Source organism: Achroia grisella, unplaced genomic scaffold (genome assembly GCF_030625045.1).
Source record: "Achroia grisella isolate CSIRO2021 unplaced genomic scaffold, CSIRO_AGI_Agris_v1 utg856, whole genome shotgun sequence".
Classification (NCBI taxonomy): domain Eukaryota; kingdom Metazoa; phylum Arthropoda; class Insecta; order Lepidoptera; family Pyralidae; genus Achroia; species Achroia grisella.
In genome coordinates, this window is record NW_026713045.1 from 2696932 (window position 1) to 2723229 (window position 26298).

At 31.8% G+C, this 26298-nt stretch overlaps 1 protein-coding gene across 2 annotated transcripts in view; it reads left to right on the forward strand.

Moving 5' to 3' along the window:
* The window catches only part of LOC131852753 (serine/threonine-protein kinase 26), a 92687-nt gene that overhangs the window by 1121 nt on the left and 65268 nt on the right, over window positions 1-26298 (forward strand). Inside the window, exons 1-2 of one of the 2 annotated variants that reach the window (XM_059203481.1) lie at window positions 20404-20533; window positions 20940-21441. The exons of the other annotated variant lie outside the window; for it this stretch is intronic. Coding sequence (XP_059059464.1) covers window positions 21151-21441 — 291 coding nt within the window. The 5' untranslated portion in view covers window positions 20404-20533; window positions 20940-21150. Of the gene's footprint in view, window positions 1-20403; window positions 20534-20939; window positions 21442-26298 lie in introns of those variants that run through there. 2 annotated transcript variants of the gene reach the window in all.

Sequence of the window (26298 nt, forward strand, 5' to 3'; positions counted from 1 at the left end):
ACTTACCTTCGTTTAACTAATAAATTTCCACTTGTAGTCATGATTAGTTTTTATCCATGATATTGCCGATATGAGAAGAAATGTTCACTGATCGGAATAATAAATAATATGTTTTTCTGTATTCTGAATGGTGTTAAAATGTCAAATTTCATGTATTTGGTTGACTCATTAAGGCATAACAGTATCAAACAAACAATAAGAACTCTTTAACATATATAATATTAGGATGTGGTAGTAAGTAAAATTTGTATTATGTAAGACAAATTTGGTTGTCCGAAAATATAATTTTAGGAAAAAACATAATCTCTAAATATTTCAATAACTAAAAAATTCTAAATTAATTATAACTGTAACTCATTGGGGATTTATATATTTAGTCATGGTGTGATATGGGCTCAAAAATAAATAAATTACAAATATATTTTGTACATATAATAGTCCAATACTGTTTTTATAATAATGAGCTATCTGTCTGGCTTTCTGGCTAACTATGGCTAGCTATGGCATTTTAATGCATTCTTTGAATATTAGGTTTAGGATAAAAATGATAGTAAATATTTTTGTCTCTATTTTCATGATATGCATCCATATTAAAGCTATATAAACATTTCGGTAATTATAAGGTAACTGTGTCCCATACACATCATTGCATATTTTGTAAGCCACATTGTTTGTAGTACTCATATTTTTGAGTATTATTACTCAGATAACATGTGCCTATTAAATGCATTGGATTGTGTAACAACAAATAGGAAGCTAATTTTAGATTATTTGGTGTTTATTATAAGTTCATAATTTAAAATCCTTGGTGCCTATAGTGCAGTTTAAAAGCAACATCTTACAAAGGTAAGTGCAGGTACAATATACTCATGTATGTAATTGTATATCTCAGAATTTGATGCAGCAGTTGACTGCACATGAGACTTTATATTTATCACTATTTACTACCATTATTCAAGCCTACATTATACCTATATTTCTTTTCAACTTTCGGTAACTCTAATCTATGTAACATTTCGCGGTTTGTTCCAAATCCAAATACAAACTTAAAGTCGGTCATCTTGCTTTAAATACCTTTTTTTTTTCAATAATTTCTTAGTGTGTGGTTACACGAACGATTGTGACGCAACAACCGTTAACATTTCACACGGTTGGTTTGTTATTCCTCAGAAGCGACTACTTAGTGATGTTATTTGGGTTTAGGTGAAACATCCTCCGTGCGATTGGTAGTAGGCGTTTCAAAACGTTTAGTGGCGTTTTCCCACGGCTCAATTGTTATTCTGTACCGCGAGAGCTTCGTGCGTGGCCGGTGTTTGAGGTGAGCGATGTCGCTGCGTGAGACACAACTGTACTTAGTATAATGTTTCAGAAAATCAAGACATAAAAGGTATTTAGTAATGTACTATACTGACAATACAAATGAATTTTCTAATAATAGTGATACGTGGTGCTGTAAGTAGGTTAACTGTAGGGCTCGATTCATCTGATGGAAAGCGGCTACTGTTAGTTATAGGTGAATCGAATCTCAACATACTTTGTCACTTTATTAATACATAGTAGGGATTTTTCATGATTGAGCAGAGATTATATTACCTAAGTTACCTTTGAGACTAAAATATAGATACATTAGCACTTCAGTAAGAATGGTCATTATGGCTGTTGTATTTAAATATCTAATAATGGCAATCGCATTTTGTTAGTATATTGTTAATAACTTTCGAAAGTAATGAATATTGTTATCATCTGATTCTTCCTTATCCCTTTTATTTGTGGTCGACGATTACGTCGACCACAAATAATAGAAGAGAAAAACATATTAATGTTTTTCTCTTCATTCATCCCTGTTCGCAGTCATCTCGTTATTTACTTCCTTTCTTACCATATCATCTTTCACACAGTCCGTCCATCTCTTTTTCGGCCTTCCTCTGCTCTTATAACAATCCATATTCATATATAACAACTTAAAATATTATCTTCATTATGTTATATACGTTAAAAATTTAAGGCACGATGTGTACTTTCTGTTAGGTGGTGTTACTGAATGCATAGCATTTCTGACGGGTCTTATCTATATAGGCCGTGGTTTCCTCATAGAGCCCCCGATCGCACCCGCATGTTGGCATAAACTTAGATTTGCTATCAAACACCAGTTTGGCTTGGCACGCGGTATCATTGTAATTACACCATTTCACTACATACGGTTAGCATTTTCAGTGGTTTCACTAAATTGGCCCCGTATAGAGAACCTACCAAACTAACGCTTTGTGAATGTAACCACAACCGCTTGATGTTTGCATTGGGCCGCCAGTGCCGCCACTAAAGTTTTAATGAAATTCTGAGTATTTAACGTATTTAAGTAGACTTAGTCGTGTACCTACTTATATTATACATACATACGTATTCTTTTGAAAACCATTAAACTTATGGTTTTTGTCAGTAGATGGTATTGACTACTTAACGAATTTGGTATTTTTAAACGTTTGCATTATACGTATTATTAGTTTAGCATACTCTTTCATATTGAGATTATTATCGAAAAAGCCTATTGAATGGGTATTAACTCCACCATGTCGATTCGAGCAAATCTCAGTTAGTAAGTCGTGCGCGCAGGGTCAACGACCCGGACATTATCAACAATCAAATTTGTAGAGCCCTCCGACTGTGTAACATGCAACTCGTACATATTTGCATAGGAGCTGTTAAGTTTGTCGAAAACCATGAATCTACAAAGTTTTGTTCATAGCCTTTGTATGCAGTAAATTCGATTTTTTTTCTAAAGGTGCGATGGTTTACTCTGCTGGGATTTGGATACTTTCCAGGATCGTAGACAGTGTCGTGTTTGTCCTACTTTGTAATCATTTCTCAAACATTGCTGTCGTTGTTTGACTATTATAGTTGTTAAAAATCTTACCCAGTATTACAGGTGCCGGCTAGTGATTGTAGTAATATTTATTTTGTGCACTGTTTAAATGTGTGTATCTGCTAATGTGTATGTACTAAGTAATCCTTGTTTACTTAAAAACTTATTTATATGTAAATCCTGCTTTTTAAATTATGATATTTGTTCATACCTTATAGACTTACTTTTATAATAAGTATATATAATCTGTTCCAAAAATAAAATGTTATGTAATTCTGACAAAATAAATAAGGGATATTAAATGCTCTCAATTGAAAAAATACATTTAATTTTGCCAACGATATTGTCTAACATAGGCTTAAAAGTTTCAGAAGCATAAAGAACCTTTCTTTGGATGTCGCTTAAAATTATATTGCCGTTGTTCTTTCAAACTATGTTAAACGGAACGCGAATGCGAATGTAACACAGTTCACCTCTGACCGGCTCGAGTCGTGATTCTTATGAACTATCGGCACTTGGGCTCGATAGGTGAAAGGAGTGGGGTACCGTACTATTTCTATGTCTTATGTGAATAAGTTATGTGGTACAATGTGTGAAACAATGCGATATATACTGAATATTCTTTTTTAAAACTCTTATTCGAAATATTAAAACTTTTAACAATATTTTTATTTAAGTACTCTTTATTAAGTAAGTAATAAGGCACAAAAGGCGGTCTTATCGCTTAAGCAATCTCTTCTAGACAACCTTTGGGTAGAGAGAATACAGAAAGTTTTGTATTACGAAATATAATAAATAAGAAAAACTACACCAGTAGGTACACTACCTACATTACATATGGTATATGCACGTTTTACTAGTCTTGCATTTAAGCAATAATACACATCTGTTATTGTCTTAAGGATGAAGGGGAATACCCATGTAATAATATAATTTTCAACATATTGACCATATCAGTTGCAGGTGTGGCAATGCTTCTCTAGAAGCATGTAGGTACGTGTACAACGTACACTTCATGGATCTCAGTAATCTGATACTGATACTCGTGTAATCTGTGGAGTCCATTGTGTTGTTCGTGTATATCGGCGTGAGTTATCATATTTATCGCAATCGATCAGGCGGTCTACTTTTTTTACCATATACGGTAGCACAAAAATATTCCTTATCAATTTGATTATGTTCCAATGGCTGCACTCTAAGCTACCGATGTGTCAAACTATAGGGCTTTGTCGAGGGACTGAGTGCCGTTATGTCTGAAAAGAAAATATGGGAAGAAAGATGAGAATAAGAAACAAACTTTCTTATAAGAGGTGCAATTTTTTCTCAGTATTTCATCCGCCATATCAAAACGTAGACAGTCCACCCCATTGCTGAAGCTTCTGCATTACCTATAAAAAGAAAAATAACCTTTTTATTTTTTCTAAAAAACGCTATAGTCTTAATATTAAGCCACACGTTCTTGCTTGCTTGCTTAATCACATTCACTCTATAGCCGCACGTAAGTAGGACGGCAACGTTGTTGTTTGTGACGAATGCCAAAACTGTGACCCAAATGTATTTAATAAAATATTTGTTATGTTTTTATTTTAATCTTACGATAGCATTTCTTTAGCCACCACGGCATTCAAGATCGTTTAATAAAACAAACATGCGTGAAGGAATGTTGAGCGAAACTCGAATGTAACATGCACTGTAATTTCTATGGACAGCCATTTGTCATATTAATTGATTGAAATTTCTATTTTTTTACTTTTAATATTTGCCTCTATCAACCAGTAGTTTAGTACACCGCTTTACTTCCTTTGGTTGCGGTTTCGATTCTTCGCACGGTACAAATATTCGTATTCATTGTTTGTATCGGTCTATTTTATATGTATGTATTTATATCAGTTGTCTAGTACCCATAACACAAGCTCTGCCAAGCTTAATATATTAAATCTGTATTGACAATAATAGATATTTTTTATTATATTAGAACGTTTATCTATAGTTATAGAACCCTTTATTCAGCTAGAAATAGATGACTATCACTAATAAAAAGCTATGCTATTTTTGAGTAAAACCTTTCTTCGATGTAAGACAATAAAGAAAAATCAGCTTATTATTGAATAATTATCAGTTACCTCACCACACCACACATCTACCTATAACTAGTGTTTAATGTCCATAATAAAACCATGTAATAAATACTTTTTGCGTTTCTTAATTTTACCAAGTCGCTATAAATGGTTGTCGTAGACTTTAATTCTATTGTGTATGCGTAAGTCACGAACATTTGTTACCATTTATTCTCGTGAACTTAGGAAAGGCTTTGAAATGAATGTCACTGAGGCTCCCTGTAATAAAGCGAGTGTTAAATATTCATACGAAACAACCGACGCTGTTCCATCAATATTAATAGATACAGTGATAGAAAAGCGCTTCGAAATAAATCCTTAACGAAAATGTTACGCGATATTTAGTAATTAGTAATAAACAAATAAACGTAAACACTACTGAAGTCTTGAATAAACATGGTATCAACAAAATGGTTATTTTCAATGGCAAGGGAAAACAGGGCATTTTTATTGAAATGAATTTATTAAGTCAGCAAGATGACCATTACTCGTATTAATAGAAACTAAATATATTGAACGGTATTCTTCAGACAGAAACATATATATAAGTATTTTTGTAAACTTCGATGGTGATGTAAAAGGGTAAGTAACACCGATGTTATTATTTGTTCTTTATTCGAGCATTTCAAATTTAAGTCTATATATAGTCTTACTTTTGTTTAATTCGTCTTTGTTGTGTGTACTTAGTATAAATAGAAAACAAAATGCACGTCCAAAACAAGTGTACGTGCATTTATATTTCGTTATAGATATTTCGTGCACACTTGTTTGAAATGCATCATACAGAGCTATTCTCTGCTAGCCAAACTCTGCCAAATGTTTGTAGTCCTATACTCATAAAGATGTAAACAGAGACGAGTACTTAGTTCATACAGAGCATTGTTCATAAATTTTTCAATATAATTTTATTATTAGTGGGCTTTATGCATCATTACTTTTATGCAACAAAGGTACTTGGCTAATGTATATTCCAATTACATATAGACACAACATTTACTAGTAATTTAAATGGTAATTACTAATAGCATTAATAGGCTATATAAGTTTACCTGTACTTAGAAAATATTATATCGCCGTATCTTGTTTATGTTCACAATGTCACTGTAATTATATTGTCATTTGGAATTATTAAAAACTAGGTGGACTTCTTATTGATCAATCATCTGTTGGCACCGTTAGTCAGTGTTTCCAATAATTACAAGTATTCGCCTTTATATTTATTTTGCATTTTCCTGTTGGTTGTTGTTATAATTAAAATTACTACTGAATTTTTCAGTATTACTTAATTTAAATTAAATTTACATGCTCTAGGTAGTGTTTTCCATTGCAAATTTTGGGTAACGTAGTACACGTAATCAGTCGTAAAACTACAAATATCGTTACGATGTTGTTACAATTGTCAAAACTTTAAACATATATGACCTTCGCACGGGTTTTCTATAGTGTTATACTTATTGTATGCATATCCATTTGGTAGAATTATTTTAGGTTTGTTATATAGGCCACCATACTTCCGATGTCTTAATCGTAGGTAAATATTCGTAAATATACCTCAAGATATTTCTTCATTCATCCCGATTTTCTTGAGAGTTCTATTGGTTATTATGAAATATACTGAATTACTTTTAGTATTGGGTACATTGCTAATTTATACAGTTTTATTTAACGCACATCGAAGATAATATTCCGAAACTGTTTGAGTTTAATTTGTAAATTTATAACTGCGTGCGACTATAAGTCTGGTTCCGTTAGGAGGCATGTTTCGACGGGGCCATGTTGTAACACAGGTTGGTGTATATGCAAATAATAATCAACGGTTTGTAGCAGGTATTCGTGGCATATATGTATGTACGGCTAATGTTCGGATCCAATCCGATTTGTTCGGCTTTAATGAAATTATGTTTTTTGTTATGCCGACAAATATGTTTTTATTTCTTTGCTCGCGTAATACGAATTATTCGATTTATAGAGTACTTGCGTCGGCTGTATATTACAAGATTTGTGCGGTAGTCTTTGCATATTTAGAATCAATTATAATGTATGCTATTTGGGTCCAAGTTTATATAAACGAGTGCAAAACACTAAAATGTTTTTTGCTTAGTAATGCTAAAAAAAAACAATATTTTAATAAAAGAAAATGACATACACTAATATTATACGGTAATATTAAATAAATACACCAATCGACGTACGTAAAACATTTTTACTGCTGTATTAAGGTTTTCTATATGTCATGTTAGTTATCCGAAACTCCACAAGAATCTCTTGTTGAGTAGCGTCTCTTATGTTACAAAGCAAAAATATGTGGGAGGAACAGTAATAATAAATGCCAATTAACTGATTCGTCGACCCACAATGAGAATCTAAAATTACCAATCTCAACCAGCCTCAATTGAACCTGTGAACAACCCTATGACTAAAACTGTTATTTTGTCTGTGGTAGAAATTCTCCAATAACAATTACTAGATTGTTGAACACGAAATAACTACACTATTATTTAACTGGTTTACTAAACCATAATGAATAGTCATATATATTTACATACATTTACATGTCTACATATATTTTTATTATTTTTTTATCCGGAACTCGTTCTTCATACTTCGCTTTTACGTCCTCTAATTTTTTCTTGCTCTCCGATAAATATAAAGCCCACAAGGTTGTTTTTTCAAATATACTTTAAGAAAGACTGCTATCTATTTACATTATATGTATATAAGTACCCAACGAAAACAAAGCTATTTGCAGATTTAAACATATGTACCCAGTTACACGTGGCTAAGACAGACTCTTCGGGTAGTTTGTACTTGGGCATTAATTGGATTTACGTGTACGACAGTCTTAGGACTCCCAGCATTAGTTATTCCACAAGCAGCGATACTTGTTTACTTACCCTTCAGCGAACTTCACTGAAGGGTGCCGGTATGCTAAATATAGTCCTTGGTAACGTAACCTAATTAGTCTGACTTTGTGCTTCAATATCGACATTATGGTCATTTTGTTATAAATTTGTTAGTCACGACTACCGGCACTGAAACATTTTCAAAATCAATATATCAAGAGTACCTTTTTTTAAGTGTTGAGAATGAAAATGTGGTCCCACCTGTACTAATGGTACACGCTAGCGGGGTATCAGTGGTGGATGACAGAATGAAAATAAAGTCAGCTCAGTAAGCCCACCGTGAGGGATTTACCAGGAATGGATAATCGGACCTAGCAATAGCCCTAGCCCTCGTTAGTAGCAATTCTCTCTCTCCAAACAAGAGTACTAGAATATATACCTAATAATAGAAGTACTAGATTATTACTAGAATATTGCGGATGAATTTTTATTGATATCGTGTATTTATAATGTTACATTAAAATTTTTGTACTCTAAAAACCTGTACTAAATAATAAAAGCGAATAATTTTTACTAATTAGGTAGTTAATACTATCTAATTCGTTTTTAATAAGACTAGTCGGAATTGGCGATTTTTAAAGTCGCTTGAAATGGAGTAATTTTTAAAGTTTTATTATCATAGGTTAATTATTGTAGACAGAAAGATTAAAATTCTTTTAAAGATGTCAGTGACCGAAAAATCACTGCCATTTTGTAACATAACACTTATTTGCAACATTTTATTGCTGTTCAAACTGATTGTAATCAGTTGTGGTCACATTGTTCAGTCACTTCACCTTATTAATACATAAAATAGGTCATTGTAAAGTAGAAATTAAATCCTTTAAATTATTTAGTCGTGCTGTAATCTGGAACGGTCAAATGAAGTAAGCCTGATTACTCTAATGCCAGTAGGTCGCGTTGAATGTTTCATCATAACTACGTTGTGTGGGTGTGCATTTACACTTACGCCGCTTATTACGTATTAAGTATTCACAATATTACTTTAAATCTATGCTAATTACGTTCTTAGTGAGGCGTGTGTTATACCGACCTTGAGGAAATGTAAAATGTGCTATATAAACAATGCATTTTTATTTCTCTCACTATTTATTTCACGTAAAGTAATATCTATATGTTTGTTTATTTCCGTTCATCCATAATAATTAATTTGTCATTATGTCCCAAGGGTACCGCTGAGCATGGGTCTATCTCTATGAGATAACGGTGTTAGTTTACTATTACAACGCTTGTTGGTTTAGTATAGGGTTTTATTATTATTGAACGCTCCGTTTTGGGCTTATTCTCCTTTTTGTTTATTTCTTTTAGAATATATTTTTCCCCACCGCTACGTCGACACTGCTGTTTGTTCGTCCAATAAGCAATAATGGATCTTTTTTATTTTATGTTTTATGGGATATTTATCTTTTCAATATATATTTTTGACTGTTTAAGAGATTAGTGAAAAGTATTTATTGTGATCTAATATTGTCTGATATCTTCAATACCAATCAAGTGTTCAGTGTTGCGTGACCGCCCGATTTAGCCGCAGTCACTTTCCAAAATTACATTCATTCGCTCTAACGATTCTGTCACAATGCAGAAGTAATTAACATGACGTAGGCGGCAGGCCACATCGCAAATAGGTACATGTTTAAATTATTGGTAAACTAAAACAATACCGGTCAAGAATGTATAGTAACATCGAGTCGTGCTTCCATAATTATTTTATTGTATGAAATTTTTATGTTGCAAATATTATAGTTTCAATTCTGAATGAAACAAGTGGATGTGTGTTTGTGCAAATAAAAAAAAAAACAACCAGCAGGCTCTAACAGCCTTGCTCAACGGTCTTGTTGGTGTAATATGTAATAAAAAGTGATTGTCTACAAATTGCATGGAATGAACTACTAATAAACATCCATAAAATACTTTGATTATGTTTGTTGTATATATGTATATACTTACATACGATATATATATATATAATCACGTACACATACAGTCACAATGACAATTAAATACCTACATAGCATATGAGTTATGACTCGTCTGGATACGTTATACTTGTCCCCGTTGATAATACATTTAGTAATATATTTTAGACAATTTACTTTGAACTGGGTATACCGTATACGTGTATGTGTGATAATATATCTACATTTCAAGTAAATATCATAATAGAATTGCATTGTTGTGTTAATACTATACCATAATTTATTCATATTTAAATATAATATTTTCCTTTGTATTTGATAAAATTATTTGTATGTATTAGATACATACAAATATTGTATATTATTTATTTCCACTGTAAACGTGTTGACAGTTTATTATATTATTGTTTTTGTGTAACCTCTAGTGAGGTTATCTCATTTGCTTATTTGTTTGCATAATGTCACTAATTTGTAACTATATTGAATTAGGATTAGATGTCGACTGGATTGGGTTAATAATAACTAGTCTATTTGTCGTAAAAAACCGAATAGGAATCCTACCGAACTTGTTTTCATTCTGCGCATGCCTAAAATATATTAATAATAATATCAATAGAATCCAATTATATTATACGTAACCTACTATTAGCGTGTTTAGTTTGTAATAATAATTATTTCTGATAATTTTTTGGGTAAGATATTTTATATGTGCTCTAGATACATTATTGATGTAAATAGGTAATATTTAAATATATTTATTTCATATACCTAGTGGGTGCCCAAACTACATGTTACACGTGGAAACATTTGAAGTAAAGAGAATATTTTTATTACGAACTGTTTCTGCGCTACCCGTGTGAAATACAGACTGTGTTGACTCTCTAGAAATGTAGCCTGTATCTATGTATAGGTAGGTGAAATAAAATTTAAAATGGTCAACTATGTTTTTTCTATCAAACCACTGTTTTATACCACAAATTAAATCTTTCGTTTATAATATTAGCCTACATATTAAACAAAATTAAACTCGTAAGTTTCCCTAAAATATGTAAGAAATACTTATTTTTAAACTTTTGTATTTAGTACACATTATAAATAAATGTATTGTAGATTTCAGTCGGCTCGTGGCCCGTTCTCGTGGCTCGTTCAACAAAGTTGCACTAGTTATTAGGGCAACTTTGATGAAATGTCGAGATATTTACTTTATTTCCCATAAAACTATTAGTTTTAAGATACGATTAGCTATATTATTTATATATGTAATAAACGTTCCCAATTCCAATATACCTAACTTTATTTATATTATATTATGGGTAGGTAGTATTACCGATATTTGGTCGCTCTCTATAAATTATTGAAAATTCACACGCATTCCGTTTCGCCGTAGTATATACTTTATGTACTTTACACTTCATCACAAACGGTATTGAACGAGTTAATAAACGTCCATTGAAGTTCAATTACCTAGAGCTTGAAATAGTGTATTGATCAGATGTGTCTTTCGTGAATTAGTGTTTTCGTCCTCTAATTAGTATTAAATATGTCCTTGATATGAACACAGATAACATAATATTACATACAGATACCCCATCCCATACAAGAAAATGGTTCCTTCCTAACTCGGGCTATTCTTCGGGCTATTTTATTTCGCCACCGTAGCCGCTAGATGTCGCTAGATTTGAAGCAGTTCGGATTACTAGTGGGTGCTTAGTAACAAAGCATGAAAATAGATGGCAGTCAATTCAGCTACATGACATCTGTTTTGCAAAGATATGTATATAATAGATATGTAGGTTACTGTATCGTGTACCTCATTAGGGACGATTCAAGATTCAATGTAAATGTGTAGGTATAATATCGTTAGCCGACACTCTGCAGATATGGCTTATGTGCCAATGTATATACCTATTATGTTATGGTTTATTTTACATTCCATGCCTATTTTTTTGATATGTTGTAACGCGTCTGCGCTATACGTATAGCCTGATTTTGATACGTTTATACTCGTACGTATCAAAATCGGGCTATACGTTTTTTTATTTCAATCGTTATATGTATGAGACTGATTTTAGCTACAATTAATTTACTGGTATATACCTCATGTATTCTACGATGTACCCCTCTTTTACCTAATGAGAATTCCGCTATATCTTATATTGTTGGATCGTCATAAAAATAATTAAAATAAGTTGTAAGACTATCGCGCTGCGTGCGGTATTCAACGACCAACTGCCGCCGGCCTCCCGTTACCCAACCGCTACCGGGGTATCCGTTGCTTAGCAACGAGCCAACAGCGCGAGGCTACCGGCGGGTGCGCCGCTATATATATATATCTACTTAGAGGTAGTGTATTACAATATATAAATTTTGTATCACAGTGTTAGTTGCCATATTTCTCCCATGATGAAAATTGATATGTATACTTGCCAGGTCTGAGGTAGGGTTGTTATCTATTTTTTATACCCCTAAGTCATAGGGGTGGCCTACCCCGAAAAAATATTTTTTTGTATTATGGACAATTTTTTTTTTATTTATAATGTTACATTGAAAATACATACACGCCTAAATTTTCACCCGTCTTTCACCAACCCCTATTTTTAATAGCGATATTCTTAAAAATATTATAAATGCTAAAGTAACTCAGTCTGTCTATTTGTCTCGCTTTCACGCCAAACATTCTGAATTACTCGTATATCTTTCAATATCTTTAGCGGTATAAACCAGGTTATGTACTACTACTAGTATTGTTAGTGAGGGATAAAGTTGATGAACAAAAATAAAACAATATTCGTATTAAAAATATATTCATCTAATATTTTTGGCATTATTTTTAAGTTTCTTCCAAATACAAGGGGTCTGACATGGGGTGTTATGTACCTACATTAAAAGATACTTTTTGAAATGTATGAAATGTATGTACCTACATTAAAAGATAATTTTTGACATGTATGAAATGTATGTACCTACATTAAAATATAATTTTTGAAATGTATGAAATGTATGAAAGAAATGTATGTATGTACCTACATTAGAAGATAATTTTTGACATTTATGAAATGTATGTACCTACATTAAAATATAATTTTTGAAATGTATGAGATGTATGAAAAAAATGTAAGTACCTACATAAAAAGTTCATTTTTGAAATGTATGAAATGTATGAAAGAAATGTATGTACCTACATTAAAAGATAATTTTTGACATGTATGAAATGTATGAAAGAAATGTATGTACCTACATTAAAAGATAATTTTTGACATGTATGAAATGTATGAAAGAAATGTATGTACCTACATTAAAATATAATTTTTGAAATGTATGAAAGTAATGTATGTACCTACATTAAAATATAATTTTTGAAATGTATGCACCGTACAATAACAATACACGTTAAACATCATACCACAGAGTCATACGCAAGTTAAAAACAAACTGCTATGATATTAATGAGAAAGGAAAATCAACTTTATGGTATTCGAATTAGGATCGATTTCTTTCTTTTTTTTAAATACTAATTTAATCTTACCAGTTGCCAGTATTCGAAGACAACTACGATTCGTACTCGATATTTTAAATTATTATGTAATCGATTTTTCAGTACAAATGCAAATAACCAACGACACTAATAATGTACTACTATATTCCGTTCTTTGAAACGGAACACTGCTATAATACAAAATAATGAAAATTTACTGTTCACAACGACTCATTAAAAGCATCATCGAATAAGGCGTAATAAAATCCTGTTATCGATTATTAAAAAAATCGATAATACATGTATTTATTTTTAATATGACAACACTTCATACATAAGTATTATTGGAAATATTATTACTTGCTTGTTCGGCTATTTTTAATTTATTTAAAAAATTTTTATATGTTTAATTTACAATAATAATATATTAAGTGCTTATTATTGGAAAATATAAAAAAGACATTTAATTAGGCCGATACAAATGACGACAATGCCATCTATGAAAGCATTTTGAAAACATTGAGCCCCATATTAGCACTGATTAAAGTGTAATTAAGTACTGGAACATAACAAAATGAGTAAATATATGAAAATTACTTTTCTAAACGCATTATTTCATTTTAACATGTATATATAACTTTTTAAAAATTGATTAAACATTTTTGAAAACACAGTTTTGTTTTTTAAAACGTTTGCAAAACTATGAAGAATTCCATCGATACCAATCACGCCATCTATATGCAACTTTTAGCAATAATAATGGCTACTTCCTCATTGAGTGCCACTGATATGAATATGTTTAAATAATACTACTAATACTAGTAATTAGAATTTGCAGTACATTATTACATACACGAATTTTGTTTTACATCTTAATTTTTTAAATTCTGTCCAGGTAGATATGAATTTAAAAAGTTCGATAGTATTTACATTGTCTATTTTTTTACACTTATTAGTTGAATTGCTGATTGAATAGATGTTTCGTCTAAATTGTCTTGAAAGTTTAATTAGCTGATTTAATTAATAAATGCTAATGTCCGCCCAATTTTTTTATTTTTTCATTTTTAAGAACCTGCTCCTGCAATACAAACACAAAAACAAAATTGCGAAATAGGTCCAGCTGTTAACGCGTGATGTAGAAACTAAGAGATTAAGTTTTATTGGTTATTAAGAGATTAAATTGATTGATTATTTTTATATTAAGTAATCATGTATATAAAAAAAAAATTAAATATCACAATATTTTAGTCATGTAACTTACCGATCGCTTTGTATTCTATACGTAACTACATTTGACGCCCAACATTTTTTGCCAAAGTTGCACAATAGGGCACCACCACATATTGACGCCCAAGTTTTGTATTAAGCTGTTAGGTATGCATCAAGTTTTGTCACGTCATTGTGCAGGCATTCGTGCGACAAATTCAATTGTGTGATATAACGTTCTCTTATTTGAACTTAACTGTTTTGTTAATAGCGAATTATCCTATTCAAATACTATTTATAATAACATATAAATCCATAAATTGCTCCAGGCGATGTATTGTCAGAATACGACAATATTTGCTGATAATACATCGTCTAAGTCAGAGTACGAGCTTTTTTTTAATGTACCTACTTGTGTAATGTGATTTCGAGCCAGTGGTTTTCTTCATGGCTTTACTCTACTAGCTTTACCAAAATGTTTTCCATGTTAGAAATATACTTTTTTATTTTGATTATTAACTTGAAGCCAGAAGTATTATTTATTTTATTACGGCGTTTATTTTACTTAATCTTTATACGAAAAACTAATACGAATAATTTGGACTTAACAGAATTATTGAATAATATTCTTTTAGTTCGCAGCACATCGTTTCAGTCATTTAGTAATTAACGCTCATTCTAATATTCATGTCATTGTCAAGTCCAAGACCGGATACTGTTGTTTATAAATGCACGAGAGCATAAACACGATTGAGATTGGTCTGCCCCTTAACCTCTATTAATTTATTGGCGTCCGTCGTCGCCGTTATTTTAATATATGTAGATATTAAAAGGCATTGTATTAGTCAATACCTATACAATGTATTTGCAATAAATATATATGTGTAATAATATATAATAATGTATGTATAATTATTAATGTATTAATAATAAATATATAAGTATGTATATATAATTATTTTAAATATATATTTTATGACATTTATTCACTGAGCCGTACTCGTTTCATAAATAAATAACCCTGGGACAATTAAGTCAGCGCCATCTAGTTCTATTTTAAGCAGCTTATGTTATGGGCACTAGACTACTAATATAAATATTTGTTTTACAAATACATACATGATATATACATAGAAAACACGAATACCGATACAAACAATCATACTTATTAATACAAATATTTGTGAATGTCTTTCATCATGATTCAGTTACCTAAAATATTGTTGTGAAATTTCTTAACTTCCTAAAGATTAGATGACATGGCTGTCATGATAATTCTTATTGAACTAGGTTTAATATTATTATTATTATTATAAATGTTATCAAATCATTGCAAACAAACAATTTCAAATCATTATATTATTTATCTTATATTATGTAGATGTTAAATAACCAATATTATTCTATCTATACGAGATCCTTATAGAAAATTAACTTAATTACTTAATTGCCATACATTTGATACAGTGTACGAAATACAAATAAATTTTGGAATAAATACCAAATTTATTACGTCTATTATGGACAGAGGATTTACTAATTTAAATTGAGTGCTTCTACTATACAATATATATTACATGTCTTAGAATAAGGCCACTTTCACATCCTTTGAAATAATTTAAGAGTCGATAAAGAATACTAAAAATAAAACATAAAAAATAAAAAAAAATATGTTGACACACGTGTAAATAAAAATAAGTCCTATAAAATGCAAATATTTATTCGCTGGTGTAGTTATAAAAATATTTGTGACAATTGTTCTTTAAAAAAATACTTGTAAATAATTCAACAAAACATTGATTCAATGTAACTTTTGAAGATATATACATTTTTAAATATCCATACAGTTGAAAGTTCTTATACTATACTATACCTTATAGCGAAATATTTACATCAATATTCCATATTATACACAAGATTAAACGACGTCTGTATGTATGTGCACACATAACATTCATCGTACATTGCCACACGTACATAACGAACATGGCGTCGTTTTTCAATACAGGCTTATAATATTTTACTGTGAGACGTGATGTTTTTTGCAGTAACGAAAGGGCATGGACCCGCTATATTGATATTTGATTAACTTATGTTTATGGGAAGCTTTGGTGGATTTGAATTTTTATCCCATTCATCAACATGGTGCACTATATTGCTTACTTATGTACTGCACAAATTACTTTATTTGAAATATAGCTTACATATAATAAGTTGTGTACAATTTCAGAATTAAACATAACATAAATTCTGTTATGCGTATAATAAATTCGCAGAGTGGCAGTGGATTCTTCGTATCTTGTAGCAGTTTATGGTGGAGGTCTATATTATAGATGCGGGCAATAAATGGCAAGAGGGATGATAACGATGGCATAAAAGACAAAGTTTCTCATTTTTTTAAAGAGATAGGTACTATGAAAATCACAGTATACGTATAAATAAATATTTTTACGATGAAGTCACGAGCCGTGCTTTGCTTTTTGTTTGAGTGCCACGCTTGTCGAGTGTTAATGTTATTTATACGAAAGCGATTACAAGCGAAGTCATGAAGCAGACATCCAACTATTACTCTAGTACGAACACTCAGATCGTAAAATAGTGTAATAAACAGCGTGACACAATTTTACTTTTAATGTTCCAGCGGGGTAAAATAAAACGCCTGATGTATACCACCCTCGACATTTTGACTAAACTGCGCTGAAAGTTTTCATGTAACTCACATAACCTGTTATTCCACTTGCATCCCAGATGAGGGAACTGTCATACAAACTACAAAGTTTATTCATAAACTGATGAATTCTTAAAGATGCGTGGTTTCAACAGAATGGATAGAATACAAGTTTTTTTTTATTTGGAAACTTGTAGAAACTTTTCTCTTTTAATCGTTTATAAAATATTAGCTTTGATATCACTACGAATACTTAAATTGAAATGTGATTAAATTATTTACATAATCCTCCAGGTGGACCTGTATCTGAAACTGTACGTTTTTCCAGGATAGTATTATATTTTGAAAAAAACGTTACATATTTTATCTTTTTACGTCTGCCATAGATTTCAGCGTTCATAATAGCTGCAAAGTTTGTAACTAGTAGTATCTATCGACAATATTTCGCGTATTTTTAAAGTGTCACCAATGTTTAATATTTTATTTATATCTATATATATAACTGTTTCTCGTGTACGTTCTCGTGTCTGTTTCTTTGTATGTACTCGCACATGTTTGCTTGTATTTTAAACTTTATTTAAAATACATCCAAATATATACGATTATTTGAAAATTTTCTGTAAATGAAAGTGTTTCACGAAATAGCATCGCATTGTTTTGTACCGTTCGGATATAGCGCTTTTATGGTTTCGCCGGTTTGCTTAAAGCGTTTCCGATGTGTCATAAATACATAGTATCTCGGTATAATAATATGCCCAGGTACTCTGTACTTCTGGTATTCAAATAAGGTGTTTGTAAGGTATTAAAGCACATCAACTGTATTTTATTATTCATAAAATATTTTCCCTATGACATTTGGAAGTTCCTCCTCGTAAAAGCTTGAATAAAAAGTTTAATGTGATAGAAGTTTACACAATTGGTCAAGTTATTGCATGATATTTTTATAGAATATGAATAAAAAATATTATATATTGAAGAATGACCAACGTTATTGTTGCCAATTTGATGATGTAATAAATGAATGAGTAACTTTGATTATATTATATATATTTTTAATTTGTTATGTGAAATAACGATTTTTTAAAATTTAATTCTTTACATTTCTTATTTTAGTAAATGCGTTTACATCTTGCTTGATATATTTTACGGTGTGATTATTTTACATCTGTTTGATTTGTGTATTTTTTACCATCTATTTCATAAGAGAGCGAGAACTCTTAAAATCTTTACAAATCTGTTTTCGTATAGTGTCAAAAGGATGTACACAGAAGAGATATGTTATAGACATGTATTTTCACTGGCGGACAATGTGAATACTGTGCACATTGTGAATAAATAGAACTGGGTTTAGCGCCATGAACAGTGAAAACTAAATCGGTGCAAATTCTAGAGCCGGTGCTCTCAAACGATTTATGTTGTTAACCGTACCGAAGCGTTTCCAAACTACCATGTTGTACGATTTATAAGGAAATCTTTCATATTATGTTAATTTCTGATAGACAAAAACAATCAAGATGATAGCGAATGCCCTAAGTAAATTGTAAGATACTGTATCGTAACATCGCACATTTGGATTGTTCATAGTGCTAGTACTTTTTAAATGCACGTGAATTGTTATTTCTATCTCTGTCTCGTTGTATTCTACTGGTTTGTAAGTAGTTTAACCTTGTTACGTTTCTTTGTGCGTCTTGTTATTTTCGCTATGGCTTATCTAATATTTTTGGGATGTTATGTATCACGATAACGTTGCTTATCACTTTTTTTTAATACCAAGTAACTGGGTGATTTCATTCACATATATAACTACTAATAGACTCATGTCGTAGTTATGCCTTACTTGAATATGTAAAATTTATTCAAATAAATTCAATTTTGGACAGTACCTATTTTGTGTTGAGCTCATTTTTGTTTAGTGGGTTTAAATGAACGATCATTGTTCCTAAATACGTACAAATTGTACCAGTTTTTAAAATACATTGTTTGACTCGTCGATTTTAGTCACGCGTAGGCATTGCTGTCTGTCGGTTGGATGGCTTATAACACCCGTTGATTGTTGGTTATTTTTATGTTAACAATTATTCTTTTCCAATATTATTCTCAATTTCTCACTATACTTTATATAATTTTGTGTCTATTTATATATTTCTGTGTCTCTTGCCTTATATATTGCTCAGAATGCGGAACAAAAGGCAAGCCAGGCATGCCACGTAGAATTCCTATGTGAAGCCCACGCAAGGTAGCACACCTGTTGACACTATTTACGGTTGCATCGTTTCTGTCATCTAACAACGGTTTTCTTTTCCGACTTATCTAATTGCAATACTAATTATATAGGAAATCTGTGCGGCATATTATTCTCTGGCATTGTTTTTACTTGGAATACATTACAGTCCTACAACAGGGCCTAACGGTATCTAAGCCAAATAATGTATGTGGACCGCATTGCCCAATGTCGGGCGATTATGGCGATGCGTGGTTTGGTAGCGATAATGTGGCCGTACGGCATTCCTCTAGTTCAGAAGGAATTGTATTCACTGCACGGTTATGCGGGCGGTGACTCCTCGGTACAGTCAACCCTGTTTCTATTGCTGAAGGAGTGTGTATTCGGAATACTAATACCTTCTATTGTGTCCGAACTCAGACGTTCGCCGTCGTGGCCTAACGAAAGTTTTGTAACGCCTTTGTCTTGCTCTGACTTTCGCGTTCGCTAACTGGAACGTTCTTTTGACAGATTGACTATAGCGCCACGAATGAAATTTTTTTACCATGCCGTCTCTTGACAGCTATTGATACTGGCGATATGTTTCTAACAAAACATTAACATTAGACCGTCAGACGTAATAAGAACTCTCACTTTGATACACTTTTAGTTGCATTTTTGTGGTTATTATTAAATGACCTTGTTACTTTCGCTCTTTATATGCAGTTTTAAATTTATGAAAAAATTGTGCAGTTCAATTAATTCCTTGGTAATTTTCACCCTCTACTCTGAGTGTATTTATATATATCGTGATAAGTCACTTACAGATGGCAATGATATGAATATGCACCACTGGAGGTTGAGTACGCAAGTTTCGCTGCGTTGCACCGACCAAGCAGCGGCTGATGCACGCTTCGCTGGCGCTGGTCGTTTCCCGCACACCCGCTTCGCCCCCGCGGTCCCTTGCGAAAAAATCATAATGCAATCGCCAGGGCAGTCGGCGTGCTACGCTAGGCTACCATTGGCAACACGCAACCAGTGTACATTCAAATGCGTTGATATTCAGACGCCGTCCATCACTATGGATTAATAGTGTCGGGAAACAGATTTCTCTCGAGTTGCCTGTTGGAGTGGAAATTATCAGTGTATAATTTCCCCACGTTGGTCGGTCGCGATCCGATGTTAAAGGTGCTATTGGACGTTGATGTTCAGTCATATGAACTTTTTCGTGTCCATGCATCTAATGTTTAGATTTAGTATCAGTGGGGTCTATTGTTTTATATAGATCATTTATTATTCATATTTTTTTAGAAAGAAAAAAGATGTATTTGCACTTAGAAGTGTATTTATATTTTTTTGCCATCATTTAACTTATGGTCGAGTGTACTCTTTTGTAGTTGTGTTTTTGTTGACCGAAATATAAAAGTAATTTAGCGCAGTAGCCAAATGTTCAAATAACACAAAGCACATTACCTTTTTCATAGAAACATTCGTCCATCAAATATAAATTAATTCTTTACGCGTCTCGGTTGCGTCCGGTGACGGTTGCTTTCGAGGCGTTCATGTTTTCAAGCTGTCTTTCCATCGCGAACAGTGGCCTGGATCGCTCGCAACGGACTGGTAGCCGATTAGGTTTAATTACGTTATCTAAACAGTGAGCAGAATTCGCATAAAGTATTTCAATTATCATTTTCGGCGATAACACCAGACGGAATGTCGATCAATATCTGTGAGCAATTATAATCGATGTGATGAAGTAATCAGTGTTGTGTTGTGATTGTGTGTGTTTAATAGTGTTTAGTATCATGTGGGGAGCAGCAGTGTCTAATCCACCGCGTTATCATTACATTCAGGGTCCACCAGGTGCTATTCCTCAGGGAACGCCGAGTGGTAACGTTTTATTGCCACCTCCTAACCATAGACATTTGAGACCGCAATCGTCGTACTCTTTGCCTCATGGGAGTAACGGGCCAGGTCGATGGAGTTGGGCTGGTAGCCATGTGTCTTCTTTTGACCGAAGGCAGCTAAAAGTGCCACCTGAACCTGCGCGCCCTGCGCCCGTTCGTCCATCACAGAATAGACACGTTGGCACCAATGTAAGTTCAAATATATGTTAAGGGCATTTAAGAGTAGGATTCTGTAAACAGCGGTAAAGGGTTAAATAATAGCTGTACCTTAAACAAGACAACTTGTGTATTAAGTACGTACAAATTACAATGTCGAGGGTAAGATTTGCAGTTGCTTGGTGACCTTGCCTTCCTAGATAAAGAAGCTCAAAGTACATTACTATTTGCGACATAGTTGACAGAAAGCTGTAAATGAAAGAAGTTGTCAAATCAAATCAAAATATCTTTATTCATGTACGTATTACATACTCTTATGATTTGTCAAATATACCGTCAGTTCGGAGTGCTTTCGAGCTGTGAAGAACTGACAAGAAACTCAGCTCTTTTCAAATGAGTTTGTACAATATTGGACATGTTTGCAATAATACAGATTAATTACTAAATGCAAATTTGGGAGAATAGATTGACCACCAGCATATGCTATTGCAATTTTGTCAAAAGGAAGTAGATAATTGAGGTACAGAAAAAAATATTTAAAATGTATATAATTAAAAATATATTATTAGGTATACACGAAATAATACCTAGAATACACATACATGCATGGAATATTTAAAAAAATAACAGTAATGTTATTGCATTGGATATCATAATTGTCATACAACTCAATTAACTGAGTAAAGTACTTAACTATAAGGTGTTTAGTAGTTTCACATCCTGACTATGTGCGTGAGCGGCAGTTCTTGCAATTTATTTCCTCGTCTCTCGCAATGCATGTCCGATATCGACTATGTACGCGTTATTCGACACGACTGCAGGTTTCTCTAATGTTCACCATAGGTGGTGGGTGATTATTATGTATCGACTAGATACAAAATGTATTTAGATCTCACATATATGAAGTACCAAGATGTAGTGTTCTTTTTTAATTTTAAGCATCAATCTTTAAATATATATAGCTACAATATATAAAGTACTATAGTCATCTTCCGGCTACATAATTATACCAGGCTATTATTACATTTTATATACAGCATTTCTAATTCTGGGTAAATCGGTGGAAGAAAACCATCTAAATATAGTTTAAATATTTCACAAAAGAATATAAATAAAAGCTACTAAATGTTTGTAAAATGCGCGTTACCATAAATCAATTTTGTTAATTGTACTTTTATAAGTATTCTCATACACAAGGGATTATCCCATTAATATTATTCATGTAAAATCTAAATGGAGCCATATTATGTAATACTTACATACTTTGACTTACTTTCCTATCTATCACTAGAATGTCTATGTTTATTTATTTACGTAACTCTTACCGGTCTAAGAAAAATCGTTTTCTTGTTGAATACATGCCAATAGCCCTTTTATAGGGACGATGGAGTGAGTTGGTTTCCTATATAGGGTATCTAATGAATAGTAAATGTATTCGTAACCGAGGTTGTTCTCTTTACGGTGTGCGAGTTAACGCCAAGGCGACTGAACCCAATAATGTTAGTTGTATCACAGAGTGTTAAGTCAAGTAGTTGCAACGGATTTAATTTAGAGACAACGTGTATCGTTTTTTTTAATTAGCGATTTTTTTATTTTTATTCATGAATCCATATATATACATTTCTAAGAAGGATATGTTAACTGCAATGTTTATGTAGGTATACCAATGATTGAAATGATAGTGATGATGCTTATTTATATTTAGCCTAAATTTCTAAAATCCTTATATATCATTAAACCAATACTCAGATATAATTATAACAAGCTTTTCCCTTTTGTCTTTGAGATTTCTTTGAATATCCTGAAGAAAATAAATTTACATCACATAAGAATAATGTACTGGTAATTTTTTTTACTTTCCAGGATATGAAGATGGTTGTTTCTTCCTTAGGTCATTCTCCTAAATTATTACAAGTTAGGCTCGCTTCTCTCACACTCAATGCGTAGTTCTTACCAGTAGCTGGAATCAGCGTTCAATCCTGTATTTATCTATTGATGTATGAAGTTTTTTACAAATGCTAACATCTACATACGAGTACAGTCCTCCACTTAGCTTCAGTAGCATTATAGTTTGCTAATATATTGTATCCTATTTATATATCTTTTATTTTGCCGACGATTACCGTGATTGCGATTTTTTTGACACTAGTATTTATTGAAACGTCGATTATCACTTAGGAAATTAATGTGGCTCTACTATCTAAGAGTTTATCATAAACGGATTAACGGATACAAACGTCACTTCACATAGTAAATGTAAAGTACAAAACAAATTATTTTTAATCCATTTTCAAACTTATTTAAGTATTGAAAATGATAGTAACTTCATTTACGTAATATTAATTAAGTACATATATATAGGCCTAAACAGTCTCGAACCTAGATTGATAAGGCTACAATCTTTTGATAAGAATTAAGGTTTTAATTAAATATGATTTTTTAGGTAATTTATTTCATTTTTATGTGAATTAATTCTTATTTTATTATACATATCTATAATATATCTCTTGTTCATTAGATTGCATATGTTATGATGACATTCAAACAGACAAAAGGTATTGTTTCATATTTAGAAAAAAGCACTGAATATGTACCTTATTTTAGTTATTTTATAACTATTATAGTAAAATAATCGGACTGACATGAAACACTCTTGAAAAATTATTGTATGCAATAAACAAATTGCTTTATAACCATTCTAATTGAATTCCGTGACTGTAATTTTTATGTCCCCAGCGAGATAGACGCGACTAAAATGTCAGTCTGTTTATTGTGTGAATTTTATTGTTAGTAAGCAACAATATCGGTGACAAGTGACTAATATTTGCGATTCAGTTTACAATCGATATGTCATTAGTATTTTACGGCACATCGATATAATCAAAGTAGTTTGTTCAGTATTATCATTTTATACGACACCAACCCTCTAGAGAATTTTAAGTGTTAAATTATTTTTTTCATGGCTATCTTAAGAATTTTTAATTTGCTATAACTTTTCGCATAAATTTGATCTTTAAAAAAGTTTCTGTGTTAATAGAAAAGTTTAGATGAGTTGCCATTGACATTAATTCAAATAATTCTCTTACATTAAAAATATTTTTACCTTAGAGAAAATTTTAATTGTGAGATAGGTATTTATCCTCTTATTTTTGCCTATTTCTAGTGTATGTAGATAAGATGCTTCTAGTGTATCGAAGAATGCATTGGTAAACGCATAGAAAACATGTCATCATTACACATTCATATTTCTCAATAGCATTTTTAAACGTAAAGGTAATAAATCTTAAGTCATATTACAGCCTATTGTACTGCTCGTAATATTAAGTGTACCTACCAGAGATTTATAAATATCCTGTTTGCTTGACCTTTTACCATAAAATTGGTTGTGCTGAAATCAGTTTTACATCGCCTGTGAAATTGTTCTCGACTTTAGGGCTTCGCGTGTAAAATTGGCCTACCAAACTCAATAAGCCGTTTTGTTCACGCGATGAGCCCTTCGCTTTATCACTTCACCTCCCTGGCCTTTTTGGGTGGAATTTTAAGAGAAAATAATGACGTTACGTCCTTTTCAACCTTATTATCCCGCGTTTGCTACAGAATTAGACGCGTCGTAAAATTATTTTCTAAAAGAGGAATAGGTAACTATTTGTCTGAATTAAACGTTAATAAAATATAATTTACAAATAGGGTAGGAATTTGTATATACGAATGGTAAATATTCTAACCGTCTACCAAAAATATGAATACCTGATATTAATTTCTAAGTGTATCAATATCATTGTTATCTTAGGTTGTATTTTTTTATATAATTCGAATATATTACAAGTCGACGGCCCTGGTAATGGTAAGTAAGCCATGTCTATTAATTCTGCTTCTGTATCTGTATCTTCTTTGTTGTCTGTTCGTTTAGAGGGAGTTATTATCGACTGCATAAGACGGTATTCTTGGGTTGCCTCTATAGCATTTTTCTGTTGTTCTCTTGTACTACAATAAGTTATTTGTATAATTAAAAGTATTTTGTTTAGCACATAGTAACCGTCACTTCGTCTTTCAATATATCATGTAAATAACGTTTTTTTATGTTATTAATATTATTGTTAGATGTCATATAATACTCTTTCTTTTATAATGAATATATACTTACACCAAAATAACTGTGATCCTTGGAATAGACATGACGCGATATCTACCTTGGTTATTTATATAAAACTCAACTATCGCTTAAAGAATATATAAACATTTAACATCTCAAGCAACTTCTTCGTGTCAAAAGCATCAATTTCAAAACAAGTTTTATGTTAAGGTTCTAAAAAAAAGTAGTACAAAAGGTAGTAGTAAAAGTAGTAAAGAAAAATAGTATCAGTACATGGTGTGTTACCATGTACTGCTACGACGAAGAAAAACTCTTGAATTGTTTGTAAAATATTTTGTTACTACGTTGATACGTAAAAATAACCTACTTGCAACGCTAGATTAAAAACATTTGAGATTTACGTCTCAATATGCGCGCAAGCTTCTCTCATTTGGAGTCTGGTCACGTCTTGTACCAACTATGTCTCGTGCTAGCTCTATCCGGATAAAACGATCCACGTGCTCAACTTATCGTAGTCGGGAAACTATGGTACTTTCACTAAAATCTATTTAGCATGAAAGTCTTCATTTTCAATAAAAACTTTTACCTGAGTCGTTTGTGTTTAAAAGATCACTATCCTCCAACATATCTTTCCGTTCTACTACAAATTAACTATCCTAACTATTTGGACATATTGTATTAAAGTTAGGTTCAATCTAATTAAACAGCCATGTTATTGAAACTTTAAGATATGTTAGGTATATACCCTTCGGAATAGCGAACGAGCAACTTCGTTAAACTCTCTTATCGTACAATTT